Raw genomic sequence first — 20,100 nt, forward strand, 5'->3', positions numbered from 1 at the left:
CTGGTCTTGAACTCCTGACTCAATTGATCCGCCTCCTCTGGCCTCCCAAAGTGCTGGGTTTAAAAAGGCGTGAGCCACCGTACCCAGCCTATACAGTCTTGATTCTGGCCAAAGTCTCAGATTTAGAGATTGGTCCAAGAAGCCTTGTGATTTCTCACTTGAAGAGTAAATCACACTGAAATTCAGGAAAAGATGGTATAGCCCTGCTCACTGAGAACTATAAAACATCACTGACATAAATGAAAGAAAACTATTTTTGGAGAAGTATACTGTATTTAAGGATAAGAATACTCAATATTGTTAAGATGGCAATTCACCCTAAATTGACCTAGAAATTTAATGCACTCCTAATCAAAATCCCAGAAGGTGATTTTTGTAGAAATTGACAAGTTGATTCTAAAACTGTTATGGAAATACGTACCTTAAAATAGCCAAAACAATTTCAAAAATGAACAAAGTTGGAGAACTTACAAGACAGTATGATAGTGGCATATGGATAGACAGATAAATTAACAGAAAAGACAACCTTAAATACTCATGCTTACATGCCAATTAATTTTCAACAAAGGTGCCAAGACAAATGAAGAAAAGGATAGTGCTGGAATAATAATTACATAACTATATGGAAAAACATGAACCCTTCACTTACCTTTCCTTAAACACAAAAATTAACACAAAATGGAGTATAGACCTAAACATAAGAGCTAAACCCATATAATTTCTGCAGGAGAACATAGGATAACATCTTTGTGACCTCAGGTAAGACAAAGATTCTTTTCAAGATAGAAAAAGAACATGGTTTAAAAGAAAAATTTTATAAATAGGAATGGGAGTCCAAGGCAGGAAGATCACTTGAGCCCAGGAGGTAAAGGCTGCAAGGGAGCCATGATCACACCACTCCAGCCTGGGCAACAAAGCAAGACCTTGTCTCAAAAGAAAAAAATTAAAGTAAAAACTTTTACTCTTTGAGACAGATTTAGAAAATTAAAGACAAGCCACAGATGACAAGGAAATAAATATCTGTAAAACATAAATCTGACAAAGGACTTCTGCCTAGAATTTAAAGAACATAATAAACTTCAAACTCATCAACAAGCAGACAATCAGACTTTTTTAACAGGCAAAAGATCTGAGCAGACATTTACTCAAAGATGACATATGAATGGCTCATAAGCTCAGGAAGAGTTGCTCTACATCACTAGTCATCAGGGAAATGCAAATACTACTATACCTATTAGAATGGCTGACATTTTAAAAACTGGCATTACCAAGATTGGTGAGGATTTGGAGAAAATGGAATTTTCATACATTGCTGATGGGAAGGCAATTTGGAAAATAGTTTGGAAGTTGATTTATAAAGTTAAAAATCCACTTTCCATAGTACCCAGCAATTCCATTCATAAATATTTACTCAAGAGAAAGACATGAACATTCTTAAGCAGCTTTGTTCATTAGCAGTCAAAAAAGGGAAACAACCCAAATGCCCATTAAGGCACCAGTGAACGGATAAACGATCTGTGGTATATCCACACAATGGAATTCTACTAAATAATAAAAAGGAACAAACTACTGATACAGGCAAAAAAGATGAATCTCAAAAACTTCATGCACATCTCAAAAACTATACTAAGTGAAATACGTCACACACAAAAAGCTATGTACTGTATGATTCACTTTATATGAAACTGTAGAATAAACAAAATTACAGTGATAACGCAAATCAGTGGCTGTCCAGGGCCAGGAGCCAGAGCAAAGGGGCAGGAGAAAACATTTCAGGATGATGGGCATGTTCTGTATTCTGATTGTGTGGGGGCTTATGACTGAAGTCTGGCAAATCAATAAACTGTTCACTTAAAATAGGTGAATTTCACTGTATGTAAATGATGTCTCTTACTAAAGCTGTTTAAAAACACACATACAAAATTAACTATTTCTCTTACAATCCCTCTCAAAGACATGTGCAATAAAATAAACAATAAGGGAAACTTACCTGATCCCAGTGCTTCAGGGAGAGAGTTGAGAGAGGTGTGGCATTAGCAAATTCAAGATTTGCAAAATGCCAATCAAGTATTTGTCTGTCTCTTGATGAGAGATATACATCACTGCAAAAGAACAAAGGAGTACAGGATTATTAAAAGATATCACTAGTTCTCTCAGTGTGATGTAGGTGATCTCAGTAACTGTGTCAGAACCTAAGCCAGGGCTGTGCCTTATATGAAGAAATTACAAATCAAAAAGTAGCATCTTATCTGTCTTATTAACCTCTTTATCTCTGATGTCTACAGCAGTGCCAAGCTCACTACGTAAAGCAAATTACCTGTAGGCCTCATTTGTCTGAAGGAAAAAAAAAAAGAATGCTTCATATGAAATCACCTTATATCATAAAAGCTTACTAGTTGTAAAAAATGTCTTATATTTTACACACAGCATAGACTCTATAGAAAGGATGGGCAGGCTGGATGCTGTGGCTCATGCCTGTAATCCCAGCACTTTGGGAGGTCAAGGCAGGTGGATCACCTGAGGTCAGGAGTTCGAGATCAGCCTGGCCAACAGGTGAAACCCCATCTAAAAATACAAAAATTAGCTGGGCATGGTGGTGGGCACCTGTAATCCCAGCTACTCAGGAGGCTGAGGCAAGAGAATCGCTTGAACCCAGGAGGTGGACGTTGCAGTGAGCCGAGATCACATCACTGCACTCCAGCCTGGGCAACAAGAGCAAGACCCCATCTCAAAAAAAGAAACGGTGGGCAGCATCCTTGAATACAGAACAAAACAGATTTATGTGGAGGCTGGATGCAAGTGAAAACATTTCACCAGCATTCACTGTCAAAAACCCAGTGGAAATAAAGTATAATACCCCCCTAGTTCCCAAAATTATGGAAGTGTAAAGCAACAGCAACTTCTACCCCCTCAAGAAAGATAATTTCCATCTATTACATCTTTATCCAAATATCAGATCTTATGGAGAAAGGCTCTCTCTTTAGAAACAATCTGTTTAGGTATCTAGGACACATTAAAATACAGGAGCAGGGGATTTAGAAACCTCAAAAGTAGTCACACATTCATTTATTTAACAATTTAAACCACTCACTGAACATAAATAAAAGCTCACTAAGATTTAGAATTTTCCTTCCAAATCGAACTGAAAGAACAGTAAAAGCTCTCCCTCTGAACTTCTGTGTTTGTTTTCCTTACCTTGGGGGATTCGCTTCCAACTCTTGAAGTTTTTCTTCTAGCTTTCCTTGTGTTTCAGCGAATTCATCATATTCCTGATAAAAATTAAGTGAACCTGAGTTACCCTCAAGGGTCAGATATCCACCTAGTTTCTTTGTACCACAAAGTATAAGGTCTGGATCATATTTCCTCTTCAGATCATGTATAGGAAGTGTGGCTCAATTTTAGGCTGGGGTTAGATAGAGCTGAGAGATTTTTGTTTTTGGAGACAAGTTACAGTTGGGGGCCTGGAATACTAGGGGGAGGCAAGGAGCACATAGGAGAAAATAATGGAAGAAACATACTAGTGTGCTGCAAAGTGGGGATGAAAAATCATAGCAAGCACCATTTCATAAGCATGCCATGTCCCTGGCACTGGGTAAGCACTTTATACATAATTTTATTTAAGCTCCACAATTACCCTACAAGGTAGGTGTTAAAACCATGTTACAGATGAGGCAATTAAGGAGTCCAAGGTCACATGGCTCGAGATTCCAACTTAGGGATTTGAATCAGACAGTTTGACGCCAAATGACTCTGAAGTCCATGTTTAATACTCTTACTCTAAACTGTTAGGGCTAAATTGAGATTTAAGATAAAATGATGAGATTATTAAGACAGGATAAGAATTCTGCAGGACAAGCAGGTCTTAAACAGAACTAACCCATTAAATCCCCATGGCTCCTTATGTACCAAATCGTCTTCATTGCACTGAAGGCACTTGTGATTGGCTAGTGGCTCTCTTTTCCAAAATTCCCCAGATCTGTGCTATTTCTTAGGATTCCAAGTAAAACCAGTTAGGCATGTGTGTATACCACACCTTGCATAGGGCGGTCAGATCCCTGTGTTTGCTTTTCACTAAGAACTCGGCAGTAATATCTCTGGGTGGCTTTACTTCAGATGCTTCTTTGTATTGCTGATGGAGTTCTTTAATTTTCTCTTTCAAATTTACCATCTAAGAAGGAAAAGTACAAATTTACCATTCCAGATAGCAATGTAGTTTATGTCTACATCACATGTACCCTTTTTTGGCTCCTCAAAACTGCTATCACAACTAAACAGGGCTACAATGCAAGGTCCTTAGAATTCTTAAATACTTGTTCTAACCTACATCATTCCATTTGGGAAATAGGAAAGAAATCTTATAGGGCTTGACATAAAGGTACCACAACTCTATCTGATAAGTAAGATCAGTGCTGCCTTCTAAAACGAATGAGAAGGATGAGGAGTGTCCTATTAATTTAAACAAACAAAGAAAAAACCCAGTATTGAAATAAATTTAATCTCCACAAAAAGGAAACTGTTGCTAATGTAACTTAAACTTATTTTCGGAAACAAATTGTCATAATGTGTGTGTTTGTTTTTTTTTTTTGAGATGGAGTCTCACTCTGTCGCCCAGGCTGGAGTGCAGTGGCACCATCTCGGCTCACTGCAAGCTCTGCCTCCTGGGTTCATGCCATTCTCCTGCCTCAGCTTCCTGAGTAGCTGGGACTACAGGCACCCGCCACCATGCCCAACTAATTTTTTGTATTTTTAGTAGAGACGGGGTTTCACCATCTTAGCCAGAATGGTCTCGATCTCTTGACCTCGTGATCTGCCCGCCTCGGCCTCCCAAAGTTCTGGGATTAGAGGCGTGAGCCACCATGCCCGGTCCTATAATGTGTTTTTTAAATATGTAAAAGGTCAAAGAATTTTTTTTTTTCTAAGAGACAGAGTCTTGTTCTGTCACCCAGGCTAGAGTGCAATGGCACAATCTCAGCTCACTGCAACCTCTGCCTCCCAGGTTCAAATGATTCTCATGCCTCAGCCTCCTGAGTAACTGGGATTACAGGTGTGTGCTACCATGCCCAGCAAATTTTTTGTATTTTAGTAGAGAAGGGGTTTCACCATTTGGCCAGGCTGGTCTCGAGCTCTTGACCTCAAATGATCCACCTGCCTCAGCCTCTCAAATTGTTGGGATTATAGGCATAAGCCACTGTGCCTGGCCAAAGAATCTTAAGAAACCATTGTTAATGTTAGCTTTTTTCAGGTTTCTGATGATACCACACAGGACAAGAGTGACAAAGCCTGAGACTGGGCACCCTACAGGTATCCTGGACACTTGGCAGTTCTTAAACCACTCTTCTCATTTCATCCTTACCACAATCCATGAAGACTGTGAGCTGGAGATCTCTTCATTAGACAGGATGAAGAATGAGGCACAGTGAGAGTGAGGCAAGAGTCCAGTCACAGGCACACCCACAGTATGCACTATAAAGGCCCCCTCCAGGGGCTATTTTCTCCCTAAGCTGATGCGACCTTTGCAGGGGGCAGGGTGAGGAGAAGCAAATGGTTGGACTTTAATGCGCTGGAGCCTGGGGCTCTGGAAGGCAGTGGCAGAGAAGAGCCCTAACGGTTCAGCCCTGGGGAACAGAGGTGGGGGTGGCAGCAACTCAAGCAAAATAATTATGCCAATGAACTGGCTGCTGATTTGTTGGTCTTCACCAATGAAAACTTGGCTCCAGTACAGCTAATTCTCCTGCTAGTCCTAGAATTCAGCCGAGGGCACTGGGATAGCTTTAGAATAGCTAAACCAAGCTTGTCCAACTCGTGGCCCAGGACAGCTTTGAATGCGGCCCAACACAAATTCATAAATTTTCTCAAAACACTGAATTTTCTTTTCCATTTTTTTTAAAGCTCATCAGCTATCATTAGTGTTAGCGTATTTTATGTGTGGCCCAAGACAATTCTTCTTCCAATGTGACTGAGGGAGGCCAAAAGACTGGACACCCCTGAGCCAAAGGGAACCAGACAAAGAGGAAAGATATATTTCCTCTGGCAACAATTTATCAATAATGCCACACTGAAAGACTGACAGATAAAACAGTCTCTTTCGTTAGTCATTATTTTCTTAAGAATGAGTCCCAGCTGTGCAGACTTTCTCTTCCATGGAGGAAAAAATCTCATAAATGCTTTTAAAATTTCTAAAGACTTTTTCTCCTATTAAAGCTTCTTCAGCTATGAAGAAAATACAGAATTTCACCTTATTAAGAAGTTCTTTCAATTCTTCCTGAGTTTTCACTATCTTCTTCCAATGTTCAATCTGCTCATCTTTGACATGCTTCTCTTGTAACCTAAGAGACACAATATGTATAATCTGCTCTCAAAGCCAACTTTGCAGAATAAGACAGGTGCCCATCAAAAACATTTAAGGGCATCAAGGCCCACTGAAACTTCTGATACTTAGGAACAAGAAAGTTGGCTGGTGAGAAATTATTTCCTAGGCTATGTTAAATATAGTATAATACCATAAAAGCACTGAATTTTAGAAGTGAAAGGGGCCTCAAGGGATCATATAATTATTTTAAATAATTTTTAATTTTGGATTCAATGGTTTCATACAAAATTAAAACTACCTCAAATAAGACTTGCAGAAAAACTTAAAACATAAATAGCAAATCTTTACACATGGAACTCACTATACAATAAGCAGTATCAAAGTACTTACTGAATGACAACTTCCAATGCCTGGCCAAGGGACACAGGCTTATTATTGAGGACATTGAAGTCTAGTTGATGACTAAGGTAAGATGTAGCTTCTAGCAACCGGTTAAACTCTTGCTCTACCATTTCATCTTTCTCTTTAGGAACCTGAAAATCCGAAGTATAGCAGAGTTGGTCCTTATAAAACTAAACATAACCATCCATGAAAACACAAATGCTCTATAGTTTATAAAGGTCAAAATATGTATCTCAAAGGGGAAACCTTTGAGCACAATGATTCAAATTTTCTTTTCTATGAAGTGGTCAGATCCATTTAAATGAGATATGAAATGTTTGGGCCCTGACAATTTCCTCTGCTTCTCCCACTACTGCCCTCAGAGCTGGGACTCCACCTCTATTAACAGCCACAAGATTTACACTGGTGCTAACTGAAGTCACATGGAGCACAAGTGGCACTGAGCTGACATGCATTAAGTTGAGCTGGCTGACATGCAAACAACACACTAGAAAAGTCCCAGAGAACAAAAACTATGTCAACAAACCTGAGGACCTTCCAAGAATAAGGGCAGGATGGGAAAATAAGAAGCCCAAGGTATCTGCTTCCCCTCAGAGATGAATCTCAGGTGGGAGGAGGGAAAAGAGAAATGAAATTCATGGCTACTAATAAGAACACACTAGCACTTTTATTCTTTTGCACAGTAATAATATTTTATGGCACCAGTAAGTTCAGAATTGAATGTACAAAGCTCTTAAGAGAGTCTATGAGTAAATGAAGGACCAGAAGGTCTGGCTCCTCATTGATGTGGATGAAGCAAACAGACTGCAAAGCAGGTCATCAAGCTGGAAGACCATGATCCTAAGCCACGCTGTGTCCCTGCCTATTGATAACATCAGTTAGTTTACACACACCCCTCTGCTACTGCTTAATTCAGCCCCAAAGTAAACTGTATCTGCAATCCTATTGTTGAATTTATGGCAGAAGTGAGAGAAAGAAAAAATACGTTTAAGGCAAGCATTGCTTGTTATAAGCTGGGCTGATATCAGCAGGGAAATGTGATTCAAAACACAGAATTTCATTATACAGTCAACCTAAAACTGGTAACACAAAAATAAAACATTGAAGTAAATTCTAGTAAACACTAAGACTCAGGAGGAGCGACCTTTTACAATCAGAGGTAACTGACTGTTGACAAGACCATCCCAGTAAGATTCTACCTCTCATTTGAAACTCCACAGTTTTTCCACTTCCCAACCCAACAGACGATTTTGAACCCTGGCCTCTGCTCCTTCACTGATAACACAAGTAACACTATGAGATGAGCCAGTGTGTGGCAGAAAGAATCTGGCAAGAAGGGCAATCTGCCCCCAAAAAGAAAGAGGACTGCAACTCTCCTTTGAACTGTAAATATGACAGATGCCATAACTGATTTAAAAATCATATTCAAACAGTAAGTTCCCAAAGACTATACATGGGAGAGATCAGGGTATCTTTATAATTAAAGAATTACCCTTAGCCTAAAGAAAATCTAAATCTCTAAAAATATTCTGGTTTGTGTTAAATGAGGCAGAGAATCAGGCTTTGGATACTTGGTGCCATTTATATCAGGAAGGTACCTAGGACTGGTAGATCAAAAACCTGTGATCTACTACTCATTCAACTCAATGGCCAAAAAAAGAGCTTGTTCTTATTACACAGCTATGAGAGCTGATGGAAGAGACCTTTTGGTCAGGAATTTCATTTACTTTCTCAGCTACTTTTCCTCACTGATGTGATATGTGATGGTCATATGCAGAGCAACTCAAACAATGCTGAAATTTTGCTCAGAAACATGCTACTTCTAGTGCAAATCCTGCAATGATGCTACAAAAGATGGTTCTGGAAATCTAAATTTGGTTCTTCTTTCAAAAAGGAGAAACAATTACATTTCAATGTGAAACCTAGGTAGTTATGAGACCTTAACTGATCACAGATGCAATGCGCCTGACTGCTTTTCCTGGAGTATAAAAGTGATATTTCTATGTGTTGCTTCTAAAATGCCTAGCAAGAGGATGCTATAGCAGCCAAGAGGGACTACTAGATCACATATGCCTCTACAATAGGGCAGAATGTGTCATACACAAGTGTGCAAATGGTACAGATTAAAGCTCTTCCAGTGTCAACTGGATGGCTTGCTTCAGACAAGCTTTAATCTTTGCAACTAGGATGACAATCACAAAGGGAAGTTCATACTGAAAAAGTACACAGCACTCAGGCTCAGTAACTGGGGTCCAGGGTGTGTGGTAGAGAAATATTTAAAGGGACACTGTCAAGGTTAGAGGGACCAAATTTGACCTGTTTCTTCCCTCTGTTTGCTGAGCAGCCCACTGGATTCATTACACTTTCTCCCTTAGTCCACCCACACCACCCACAAAAAACCTAATGTTTGACACGCGCTTTCAATGACAAAAACTCAAATGGCACCAGCCCAACATATAGGCGCAACTCTACAACAACAAACCAGTGTGAATGTATGATGGAGAGGATCTTTGAAAGGAAAAGATTTAGGTTTCAAGCTTTTAATGGGTTATTGTAAACAGTGAGGAAAATGATTTGAAAAATTATGAAAAAAATACCTTGACAGTGTCCTTTTAACCAGTGCAGCAGAGAGAGAAATAAACTGTAAATAACAGCCCAACAGCCACATCAAGTTTAGTTTTGTATGACAGCAATAAAATCAAGGCTTTAAACACATAGCATGACAGAAGCATTCTGTTAGCTCAGAAGCTGCAACCACCAGAGAAATAAGGAACAGATTGTACAGAGACCAAATGGGAAAATCAAGGCATAGAAATGGCCAAAAGAAAGGCAGTTAAAAAAAGACGGGGGAGTGAGGGGGAAGTGTCAGAAAGCAGTGAGGAATAAAGCAAAACTCAAAAGAGGAAAGGAAAAACACAGAACAGTAACAACAACAACAACAAAATCAAACAAACAAAAACCAAACCAAAAGATTGCTGCCACATTTGACTGACACCAGATGACAGGACTGCATCTCCGGTACACCATTCTAACCCGAGGCTCAGTTGTATGAGATTATGTGAGATTGTCAGCCACCAGGCCCCATCCATTTCCACCTAGTTAAGCAATTACAGGAATGTTGCAAGTGCAGCCAGGGATAGCTTTGAAACCTGGCTTTTTTTCCCCACTAACATTAAGATTTCACTTTGAAATTAAAGGAGTATTTGGAAAATAATACATAAAATACTTGTCCCTTAGGAAATCAATACTGACTGGGAGAAAACCAAAATGTGTTTTTTAATACCTTTAAAACAGAATATTTCTAACTAGCTTGTTTTTAGAAATGATTCTATTTGACATATCCAGACAATAAAACTAACAAATGACTATCCCAACAACCCCAAACTACCCATACTTTAAGTCATTTATTTCCCCTTGATGGGAATCCTTGGATTCTATTACTTCTACAAATTATTATGGAACAATAACAACAAAATGGAATTGAAATACTGGCAATCGCTAAACATAGGTCACAATAATTTAAATCTTACCTGACTATTCTAATCTAGATCCTCAACTTGTATCCTGAGAAAGAAACTCAACGAATGATTACAATGGGTTTTAAGTACCACATTAGAAGGCAGGTGGATTTCTACCCTGCAACACAGTGAGAACTTGTAACAGCAAACTAGGAAACATTTTTGGGGAAAGGACCAATAATGTAAGAGCCTTCTAAGAAGCAAACAAAATGGACATCACTTTAAACAGATTTTGATTGACTTTTTGAAGCCATTTATTTCTCTATGAAAGGCTCCAGGTAAATAGTTCCTTCAAGACTAACAGAATTTGAAGAGTCTCACTGTTCCAAATAGGTTCAATCCTGATTGTCTTGGTCCTGTAGATTATATGGACTGTCTCTAAATGTGTCCAGGGGAAGGGAAGCCTGTGTGTCTCGCCCATGCAGAATGTGGGAAAGCCAAACAACTTTCTGGACAAGGTCCCCGATCCTGCAAGAAGTAATCTCAAAGGAAGGAGGACAGCTCTCTTTAGTTCTTTCTACCTCTGGTTTCATTCTAACAAGCTCTTTAGGTCTTCAGAAACATTGTACACCTATCTTACTTCCAGTCTTCACAAACTCTCACATTGTACACCTATCTTACTTCCAGTCTTCACAAACTCTACAGCAGCGGAGCAGAATGCAGTTAAATGCAGCAATGTACACTAGGTAATGAAAGTTCTGAGATTTAGCCAGAGAAATCCCCAGAAAGAATCAGAAAAAGGCAGTAATGGCCAAATCTGGCCAGTGGAGGCCACAGTCAATCTCCACCTCCCCATCCCATGCCATCCAGCACTTCTAGAATTATGGTAAAGCAGAAGATTAAGATTAGTTCATTTGGTAAAACCCGGAAGAAGAAATTTACTTCTGAAGAGTCTCTAATTCAGATTCTCCTCAACAGCCAAGGGAAATGAGATATAGCTATTATCCCTATAGGGCGAATATATCCTTAATCCAAATAAAATTCAATGTGATTCTAGGCTGTGAGCAGTGGCTCACATCTATAAATCCCAGCACCTTGGGAGGCTGAAGCAGGAGGATCACTTGAGCCCAGGAGTTTGAGACCAGCCTGGGCAATATAGCGAGACTCCATTTCTACAAAAAATTCTTTTAAATTAGCCAGGTGTAGGGGTGTGTGCCTGTGGTCCCAGCTACTCAGGAGGCTGAGGTGGGAGAATCACTTTAGCCCAGGAGGGCAGGGCAACAGTGAGCCATGTTTGTGCCACTGCACTTCAGCCTGGGCAACACTGCAAGATCTTCCTGTCTCCAAAGACAAAAATAATCAATGTGATTCTATAGAGACTGTTGTCTTCCCCCCACTCCCACCCCATAAGGAATCTTTTTGACTTCCTTAAAGCAGTGATTAGAGTGTATGAAAAAGGCACACACAACATGTCTAAGTAGTTCTCTCTAGCAGTTTTTAGCATATAGTAGAGGTGCCCAGTAAATTCTTGTTAAATGAATAAATTAATATAGTTTGGAAAAGCAAAGTCAGTATTATAACTATAATTAAGGGGGCAAAAACTATTTGCAACTTCAGGACCATTAAAGGAAGGCATGAGATTTTTACATTTATAAATAAGCATGGATTGGCAGTAATGATTTCAAAGGGCAGAGAAAGACTGTCATAAAGATATTGAAGATGTTTGTTCAAAGGAAGAAAACCAAGAAGGCCAACAGACCTGTGTCAAAACCATACTAACCTAAGCACCACTGTATAAGAACACAAATGAAAACTGGCAAAGTTATGATAGATACCTAATACACCTCTAGTTAACGGTCTTTGTAAGAGACCTGACACCCATTACTTTTCACATGCTGTCTGTCATTCTTTCTCTTAACAGCTGAACCATTCTCAAGAAGCAATCAAGGCTCAGTTTCTCAAAGCAGTTACTGGAACCTCTGGATCTCAGCTGGTACACACACACACACACACACACACACACACACACACACAAACACACACACACCCACCCCCAGAGACCTTGTGATACAGAATGCTACAGCACTGTGGGAATTTGATTAAGATACCCTTTCATTACTCCAAAAAAAGAAAGAAAAAAAAAAAAAAGTAAAGCCCATGAGTTACTACCTGATGTACAGGAGATGCAGAAAATATTCAGAGCCATTTCCTCTGTCACCCCCACCAATTGTGTTTTCAGTCCCCTCAGCAGAGACCAGCAAAATGCTCCCTGAAATATGAATTACCCTATTTCCCAACCTTCTGCATGTCCAATTAAAGCTGTTACTGATGACAGCATAGGTCAGAGTATAACTCCATCACCAATCAACTGAAGGCAGCTGCTATACTAGCTCTGACTGTTTTATAGGCTTAAGGTAGTGGAGATCCCTTCTATTTAGAGAGATATGCTTAATATCCCTATATTATATCTTTATATTATATCCCTCATATTAATATCTTTACTAAGGAAGACTTTGTTGTAGTCATCCAAAGCCATAAAATAAACGTCCCTTGTCAAAAACAAGCACAGAAACTCAATATAATAGCTACAAATGTAGGAGAGAGAACAGAGAGGTAAACTTTTTGAGGGATTCTTGTGATTGTGATTAAAACAATGACATAAAATAAAAATCACTTGCTACATGATTTCTTTTCCTACAGCAGCAAAATGTCTGGGTATGGAGATATGTCCTTAAGACACTATTACTAGTGATGTAACTCTGAGCAACTTTCTGGCCTTCTACAGGATGACATCATTAATTTCTACATACTAACAACAGAACCAACAAGTTAGTTTTTCGACTGAAGCTGTCCACAAAGCATGGAGAAACAGAACCCCATTTCATCCAAGTTTACTAAAGAAAAATCAATGACTGAATGAATTTTTACTTTAGGTAGGCCTTGCTGGCTCCTAGAATAACTACAACAAAGCTCTCAGAGAAGGAGACTCAGCTGATGTCGTCACACAGGCAGTTAGAAAGAGGTGCATACACTCACCTCACCCCATCTTCCCTGAAATGTCAGCCAGGTGTAGTCAAACAAGCATGGGAATCTGAACAAGAACACCAGGCAATGGATTCTGGCTCTTCAACTTACTGATTATGATAACCTTAGGCAAACACATGTGTGAGCTTTAGTTTCTTCTCCTGCAATAAGAGAATAAAGCTACTGACCTATCTCTTTAGATTTCTAAAGCCATCAAATGTATTTGTAATTATAAGCATAAATTAGTGGGGCTCTTTGTACTTGTCCTTTAAGCTTGTTCAAAAGCTAGTTTAGGCCAGGCACGGTGGCTCGTGCTGGTAATCCTAGCACTTTGGGAGGCTAAGGTGGGTGGATTACCTGAGGTTGGGAGTTCAAGACCAGCCTGGCCAACACGGAAAAACCCCGTCTGTACTAAAAATACAAAAAAATTAGTGGGGCGTGGTGCTGCATGCCTGTAATCCCAGCTACTCAGGAGGCTGAGGCACGAGAATTACTTGATCCCGGGAGGCAGAGGTTGCAGTGAGTCAAGATTGTGCCACTGCACTCCAGCCTGGTGACAGAGCAAGACTCTGTCTCAAAAAAAAAAAAAAAAAAAAAAAGGCTAGTTTACTAGTCAACAGTTTTCCATTCTTGCTCTGAGACAGACTACTGGAGACAGCAGTACAGAAATATTAGCATGCCTTATGTTTGATTAACTAAGGCAAGCATAACTCAAAGCTGCAAAGAATCCCTTCCCAAATTTGAGAACGGTTTAAAATCTTCCTTATCACTTGGCTACTGCACCAAATACAAATGTATCAACTTAGAAAAATCCTATACAGATCAGAGTTGAATGACAACTACCAATTTCGTTGGGAAAAATATCCCTGCATTCAAAATGCTAAAAACCACACACGAGGTTAACAACTGTTTACAGTGCTACTCAAAGGGCTGGTCCTGGTAAGATGTGGATAAATCAATGCACCACTTTCTTCACTGAGAGTTTTGCTACCAGGAAAAAAAAAGTCACCATCTGAGTTAACAGTGTGGTTAGTGGTGTAATTTCTTTATCTCATTCCACACTGGTAATTGACAGTTAGTTCACAGACTGGCAGCCAGTGCGGGCCCCACCTGAGGACAACAGTGGTACAGAAACAAATGTTTTAAAAAATGCCCTAAAGCTCATCTAATACCAAGAAAGCAGTCCATTTCTCTGGATATCTCTACTAGAAAAAAGTTCTCTCTTTACGTTAGAAAGACTTAATCAACCTGCTCTACATTCAGAAAAGTCTAAAGAAAAAGATGGTGTCTCAATGATCAGTGATTAATCTTTACTGTGGACTCTTATCACTTCTTGAGGACTGTAATAGCCACTCTGGAGACTTGCTTCCCTCCTCTCACCTCAATTCTGTACTTATTGCCTACTATTAATATTATACTTTTAACACTGACTTAATCGTGTCATTTCCCCTGTTCTCAAACCTCTCAAGTTCCAACCTACAATCAAGCCTAGCAAGTAACATGCACCACCACATGGCCCCACCCTAAACTTTCTATCTTCCTACCCTCGCTGGTATAATCCTACCCTCCTTTACAGATTTCTCTACTTAAGACTTAAACCTCCTCTGCCAGCAATGCTTTTCCCTTCCATAAACACATGTTGAAATCCTGATTTGCCATTTACAAATGCTCTCCTTCCCTCCAGATCTCTTAGTGTCCTTTCCCTTACACCTTCATACACCCTCTTGCCACCTTGGTTCTTCCATAGCAATTTGTTCTTCTATCTAATCCTTGGCTTTCACTTTATGTTACTGGTATTAATATATTTATGGATGATATGTTTGTGATCTGCTTTAAAATACTCCAGACTTCCCCTGGACTCAAAAGTGCAGGAATGGGACAGATAAAACAAGATTGGGAAAACAGAGGTTCACTACAGTACTCTTTCTACTTCAGTCCGTGTTTTTAAATTTCCATAATAAAAAGTTGGGAAAAAAGTATTATTCCTGTACAAGCACCACTATAGCAGGGACTACCTTATTCATCTCTATATCCTTTACAGATCTTGGTAGAATAAGAGAAGTTTACTCAATTGTTGAGTTCATCTCTATTTCATCCTTTCTCTCTCATTCCGCTCAGTTTATTCTGCAAGAAGCGTCCTGTTACCCACCCCACCCAAGCCCTGGTGGGAAATTTGGACCATGATGGTGGGGATGGAAACCAAAGCATTCCCTGAGAGTCTGTCCTTCTCTGATATGAACCCCATAAAGCCTTAAGGTAGATAGGAATAAGTGAGAATGTTCCTTGAGACAGATCACACAAAATTCACCAGTTGGGATCCTACTACTTTTAGTAAGAATAGCTAAACCCACCGTATACATAGGAAATCGCCCTTTCCCCCAAATATAAAGATAATATATACTTATATCCTGAGAAGTGTGGGCTCTCATCTTGATGAAGGCAGTCAGTAAAATTTTGCTAAATACAAACTTTTGAATTTCACTCACTTGTAAAAAATTAGGACTGACTTATGTAATATAAGCCTATCTTACAGTCATTAAACTGTGCAACTCCCCATATCATTCATCACTTTCATGCTATTGTCATACTAAGTATAGGAAGCTCCTATGCCTCTGGTCAACAAATACTTTAGCCTATCTAAGCATGTGGGTAAGTACCACCATTTGGCTATTAGCCCATCAAAAATGTTAGCCTATGAACACAGAACTGAAGTCATAAAGAACACATGGAGCTAAAGCACGTGATGGAAGGCACAATACAAAAAAAAACGAAGAATCAGGTTTCAGTTCCATAAGTCCCTTGGAGTAAGTGGCCACAGCCAAATAAAAAGATTAACTGTCTAGCTAGCCTTCATTAAATATCTAAAGATAAATGTTAAACAGACAGGTAAATGTGTATATATACAATAATCCTTTCCCACATAGCTCGAGTTAAGAAATAACCAGAATAACATCACATCATCTCTACCCTCAGTTTATATATATACACCTCTATATGTGTATATATGTATATGCTCATCCATACCATTCTCCTAAAATTGTTTTCAACTGAACCAAAGAAATGTTGAAAGTTCTGTTTGTCCTCGACTTACAGCTTGTCCGTTGGCTTCATAAAGTGGGCATTTTTGCTTGATCTTGGCCAGTTCCATATTTACTTGTTTGCTGACCACAGCCATAGGATTCCCTCCTAGAAAAAAACTCAAGCAATTAAATTCAATAGACCTATGAAGAGAGAACAAAAACCTTAAAGTAAAAAATATTTTTACTCAAAATATAAAAAGCTCAAAAGCTTACAGTATGTAATTATTTCTCAAAAAAAAAACACTCCAAGTAAAAATATATAAGACAAACATGAAGGCAAAAAAATTACCTATAATCCCACTACAGATTCTTCTAGATTTTAAGTGTATAAAATTACAGACACACACAAAAAAGGATCATAATACGTATTGCTTTATAATATCTTTTCAACTTAGCAATATATTGTGGACATCGTTTTACGCTAATACGGAGCTACATGATTTTTAGTGGCTGTATATTTCTCATCGTATAATATTCTAATCTGTGGTTTCTAATGTTCTGCTATGAAAAACAATGCCAGGGATGGGCAAGCTGGCTAATGCCCACAACCTCAACCTTCTGGAAGGCTAAGGCAGAAGAATCTCTTGAGGCCAGGAGTTTGACATCAGCCTGGGCAACAGAGCAAGACCCTGTTTCTATTAAAAACAAACAAGGCCGGGCGTTGTGGCTCATAAAGCTACTAACCTATCTCTTTAGATTTCTAAAGCCATGAAACGTATTTGTAATTATAAGCATAAATTAGTGGGGTTCTTTGTACTTGTCCTATAAGCTTGTTCAAAAGCTAGTTTAAGCCATACATGGTGGCTCATGCTGGTAATCCTAGCACTTTGGGAGGCCGAGGTGGGTGGATCACCTGAGGTCAGGAGTTTGAGACCAGTGCTGTAATCCCAGCACTTTGGGAGCATTGCTTGAGCCCAGGAATTCAGATCAGCCTGGCAATATAGTGAGACCTCATCTCTACAAAGAATTAAAAATTAACCAAGCATGGTGGCACATGCCTGTACTCCAAGCTATTAGGGAGGCTGAGGTGAGAGGATCCTTTGAGCATGGAAGGCAAAGGTTGCAGTGAGCTGAGATCATGCCACTGCAATCCAGCCTGGGCAAAAGAGCGAGACCATGTCTCAAAACAAACAAAAACAATGCCACGTAAATCATGAGATCAGGAGATCAAGACCATCCTGGCCAACATAGCGAAACCTCGCCTCTACTAAAATACAAAAAATTAGCTGGGTATGGTGGTGTGTGCCTGTAGTCTTAGCTACTCGGGAGGCTGAGGGAGGAGACTGCAGTGAGTGGAGATCACGCCACTGCACTCCAGCCTGGGCGACAGAGGGAGACTCTGTCTCACAAAAAAAAAAAAAAAAAAAAAAAAAGCTTCAAACACAACATTATCTACTTATCTTCATATGATAATTTCCTAGAACTAGAAAAAGGTACTCTAGGTCAAAAGATATGTACAATTTACATTTTCCACATACTGCTATACCTCTCACTAACAGAAGATGACTATTCTAAACCAATACATTTTAAAATTGCATCTCTGGCTTTAAATTTCTTTTATGAGTCTCAGACCACGTACTATATAGCACAAACCAACAGCTACTTACCAAGACCTGTTACCACCATGGCTCCGAGATCAGCTACATAGTTTCCTTTGCGAAATGTGGCAACTCGTCCACCCACACGATCCTGTTTCAGAAATTAAGCAGCCAAAATCATCAATTCTGTTTTAACCACAAACCTGGCATAGTACCATACCATGGCTCTGTCTTCTATAATTTAAAAATAAAGATGTAGAGTTTACATGGAATGCAATCAACAGTGCTATGGGCACAAAGAACAAATGAAGTTTAACTTGAAGACTATTTGAAGGAGAAGCAGGCAACAAATGACATATAATTAAATGTCATATAACTAAATGACACAGAATTAAATGATATGATATAAAACAGTCTTGACAGTTGGAAGATAAATTTAGCCACAGGTACCACTCTATCCAGTTGTCTATAATACCTTTTAATGTACAGGATGAATGAGGGCCACCCACATAGAAAATATTTGTTCACAAATCCCAACACTATTTAAACACCAACTTTCTACCACTGTAATCTGATTCTTACACCCTGATCCCCAAAGTTAGCTGGGAAAAATCTGATGGATAATTTTTCTGACAAATGGTTCTCCAGTGCAGCCCCATGCCCAGGGGCAGAGAGTCCATACTGAACATAGCCTGTTCACAATACCTTTTATCCCTAAATAGGCCCAGGTTTATCACTGCTGACCAGGGATTTTCAAGTATGGCTGAGTTGTAGCGATAATTTAATGATTATAAATAATGTAAGAGTACTCTGGAACTCCAAACAAACAAACAAACAAAAATGCAAACAAAACAAAAACCTACATACTAGATTACAAACTCCTCATGGGTAGGAATCAAAATGGTCCTATTATTCCTTATTGTATTTTTTAATACAAAATGTACAAAGTGCACAAAGATGTTTTCTAAATATATAAAATTTTTAATAATAGTATAACAGGAAAATATTTAATTTCAATTTCTCCATACTCTTAAAAAATTAGCAGTTTAAAGCCATTAGAAGATCATTAGATTTCAAAAATTATTCATGAAAATAGCTTGAATAGTAGCATCCTAATATGATGCTCTTTTTCCTACTATGTGCCATTATCCCTTATTGCTCCTCCTGTTTCCATTTCTCTCTCTAGGACTAACAGGAAAAAAACCAGTAACTTGGCTTCTAAAAGATGGTTTCTGCCTGAGAAGCAGCTTTTTTTCTTTATCAAAAATAGGGAATTCACTCTGTTCCACCACCAAAAATAACTGCCTCCTAACAAAGGATATGTCCATGAAGGCCCCAAATTTGAGAGCTAACTACAAGAAATAACGATCTGAAAATATCAGTCAGGAAAAGAAATACTCTAAAACCCTCCTCACAGAGTACTTTTCAAAGCATTCATTAAAAAAAAGCTTTTTAAAAATATAAATAACACTATCCAAAATACTCTGAGTATTATACAAATCAATTTGGCTTAGTTCAAGTTGTATAATTCTTTAATTTGCAACAGATAATTTGCTTACCATATTTCCAATAGGTCAAGCCTCTAAACTCAAAATCAAATTCTTACCCTGGCTTCCAAAAGTGTGACATCCATTCCAAAACTTTGTAACTGTCGAGCTGCTGCCAAGCCTGAGACCCCAGAGCCTATAATAATTACCTTTCCTGTCTTTTTAGCTAAAAGCAAAAAATGAAAAAAAAGATTTTGTTGTAGGTATAAAAGTTTGTACTTATAGTCTTATTTCACGAAAACCTCTAGGTTCTTAACATAATATCTTACAAAGTAAAAAATACAGAGAGTTATTTTCAAAATATGGAAACTACCTGAAAATAAATTAACAAATATCTGAAACTTATCAATTCAAATTCAGTGTCGAACATTTATAAATCAAATCCACTATCTTAAGATTTATTTTCTCATTATCTCAGGCATGTGTTTCAGTATCTGTGATTCTTAGTTAATTTGTTAATAATCTGCTTCATTTACTTCATAATTACATTAGGACACATTCTGCATATAAGCTATTTCCCTTAACCTCTAACCATGTAGTCTTAAGTTAGTACCTCCTTTTGAAAAAATGATTAAAGCATTAAAAAAGCAACTACTGACAACATAAAGAATGCGTCAATGAGAGAAAAACCTCAGAATGAACTCCTCTCATTTTTAACAAATTGTACTGTTTTATTCTTTTTTTTAAATTGGAAATCCAGTATCTTTTACTAAGTAGCTATCAAACTAGAAATTAAGGGAA

At 38.6% G+C, this 20,100-nt stretch overlaps 1 protein-coding gene across 4 annotated transcripts in view; it reads right to left on the reverse strand.

Moving 5' to 3' along the window:
- Window positions 1-20,100, reverse strand: part of KDM1A (lysine demethylase 1A) — a 64,068-nt gene that overhangs the window by 8,276 nt on the left and 35,692 nt on the right. For all 4 annotated transcript variants that reach the window (XM_004024869.4, XM_055387461.2, XM_019012465.3 and 1 more), the window contains 8 exons: window positions 19,419-19,525; window positions 17,882-17,963; window positions 16,286-16,380; window positions 6,701-6,843; window positions 6,236-6,326; window positions 4,034-4,168; window positions 3,196-3,269; window positions 1,991-2,102 (listed from right to left, as the gene is read on the reverse strand). In XM_004024869.4, the coding sequence (XP_004024918.3) occupies window positions 1,991-2,102; window positions 3,196-3,269; window positions 4,034-4,168; window positions 6,236-6,326; window positions 6,701-6,843; window positions 16,286-16,380; window positions 17,882-17,963; window positions 19,419-19,525 (839 nt within the window). The remainder of the gene's footprint in view (window positions 1-1,990; window positions 2,103-3,195; window positions 3,270-4,033; window positions 4,169-6,235; window positions 6,327-6,700; window positions 6,844-16,285; window positions 16,381-17,881; window positions 17,964-19,418; window positions 19,526-20,100) is intronic.

Source organism: Gorilla gorilla, chromosome 1 (assembly GCF_029281585.2).
Source record: "Gorilla gorilla gorilla isolate KB3781 chromosome 1, NHGRI_mGorGor1-v2.1_pri, whole genome shotgun sequence".
Lineage (NCBI taxonomy): Eukaryota > Metazoa > Chordata > Mammalia > Primates > Hominidae > Gorilla > Gorilla gorilla.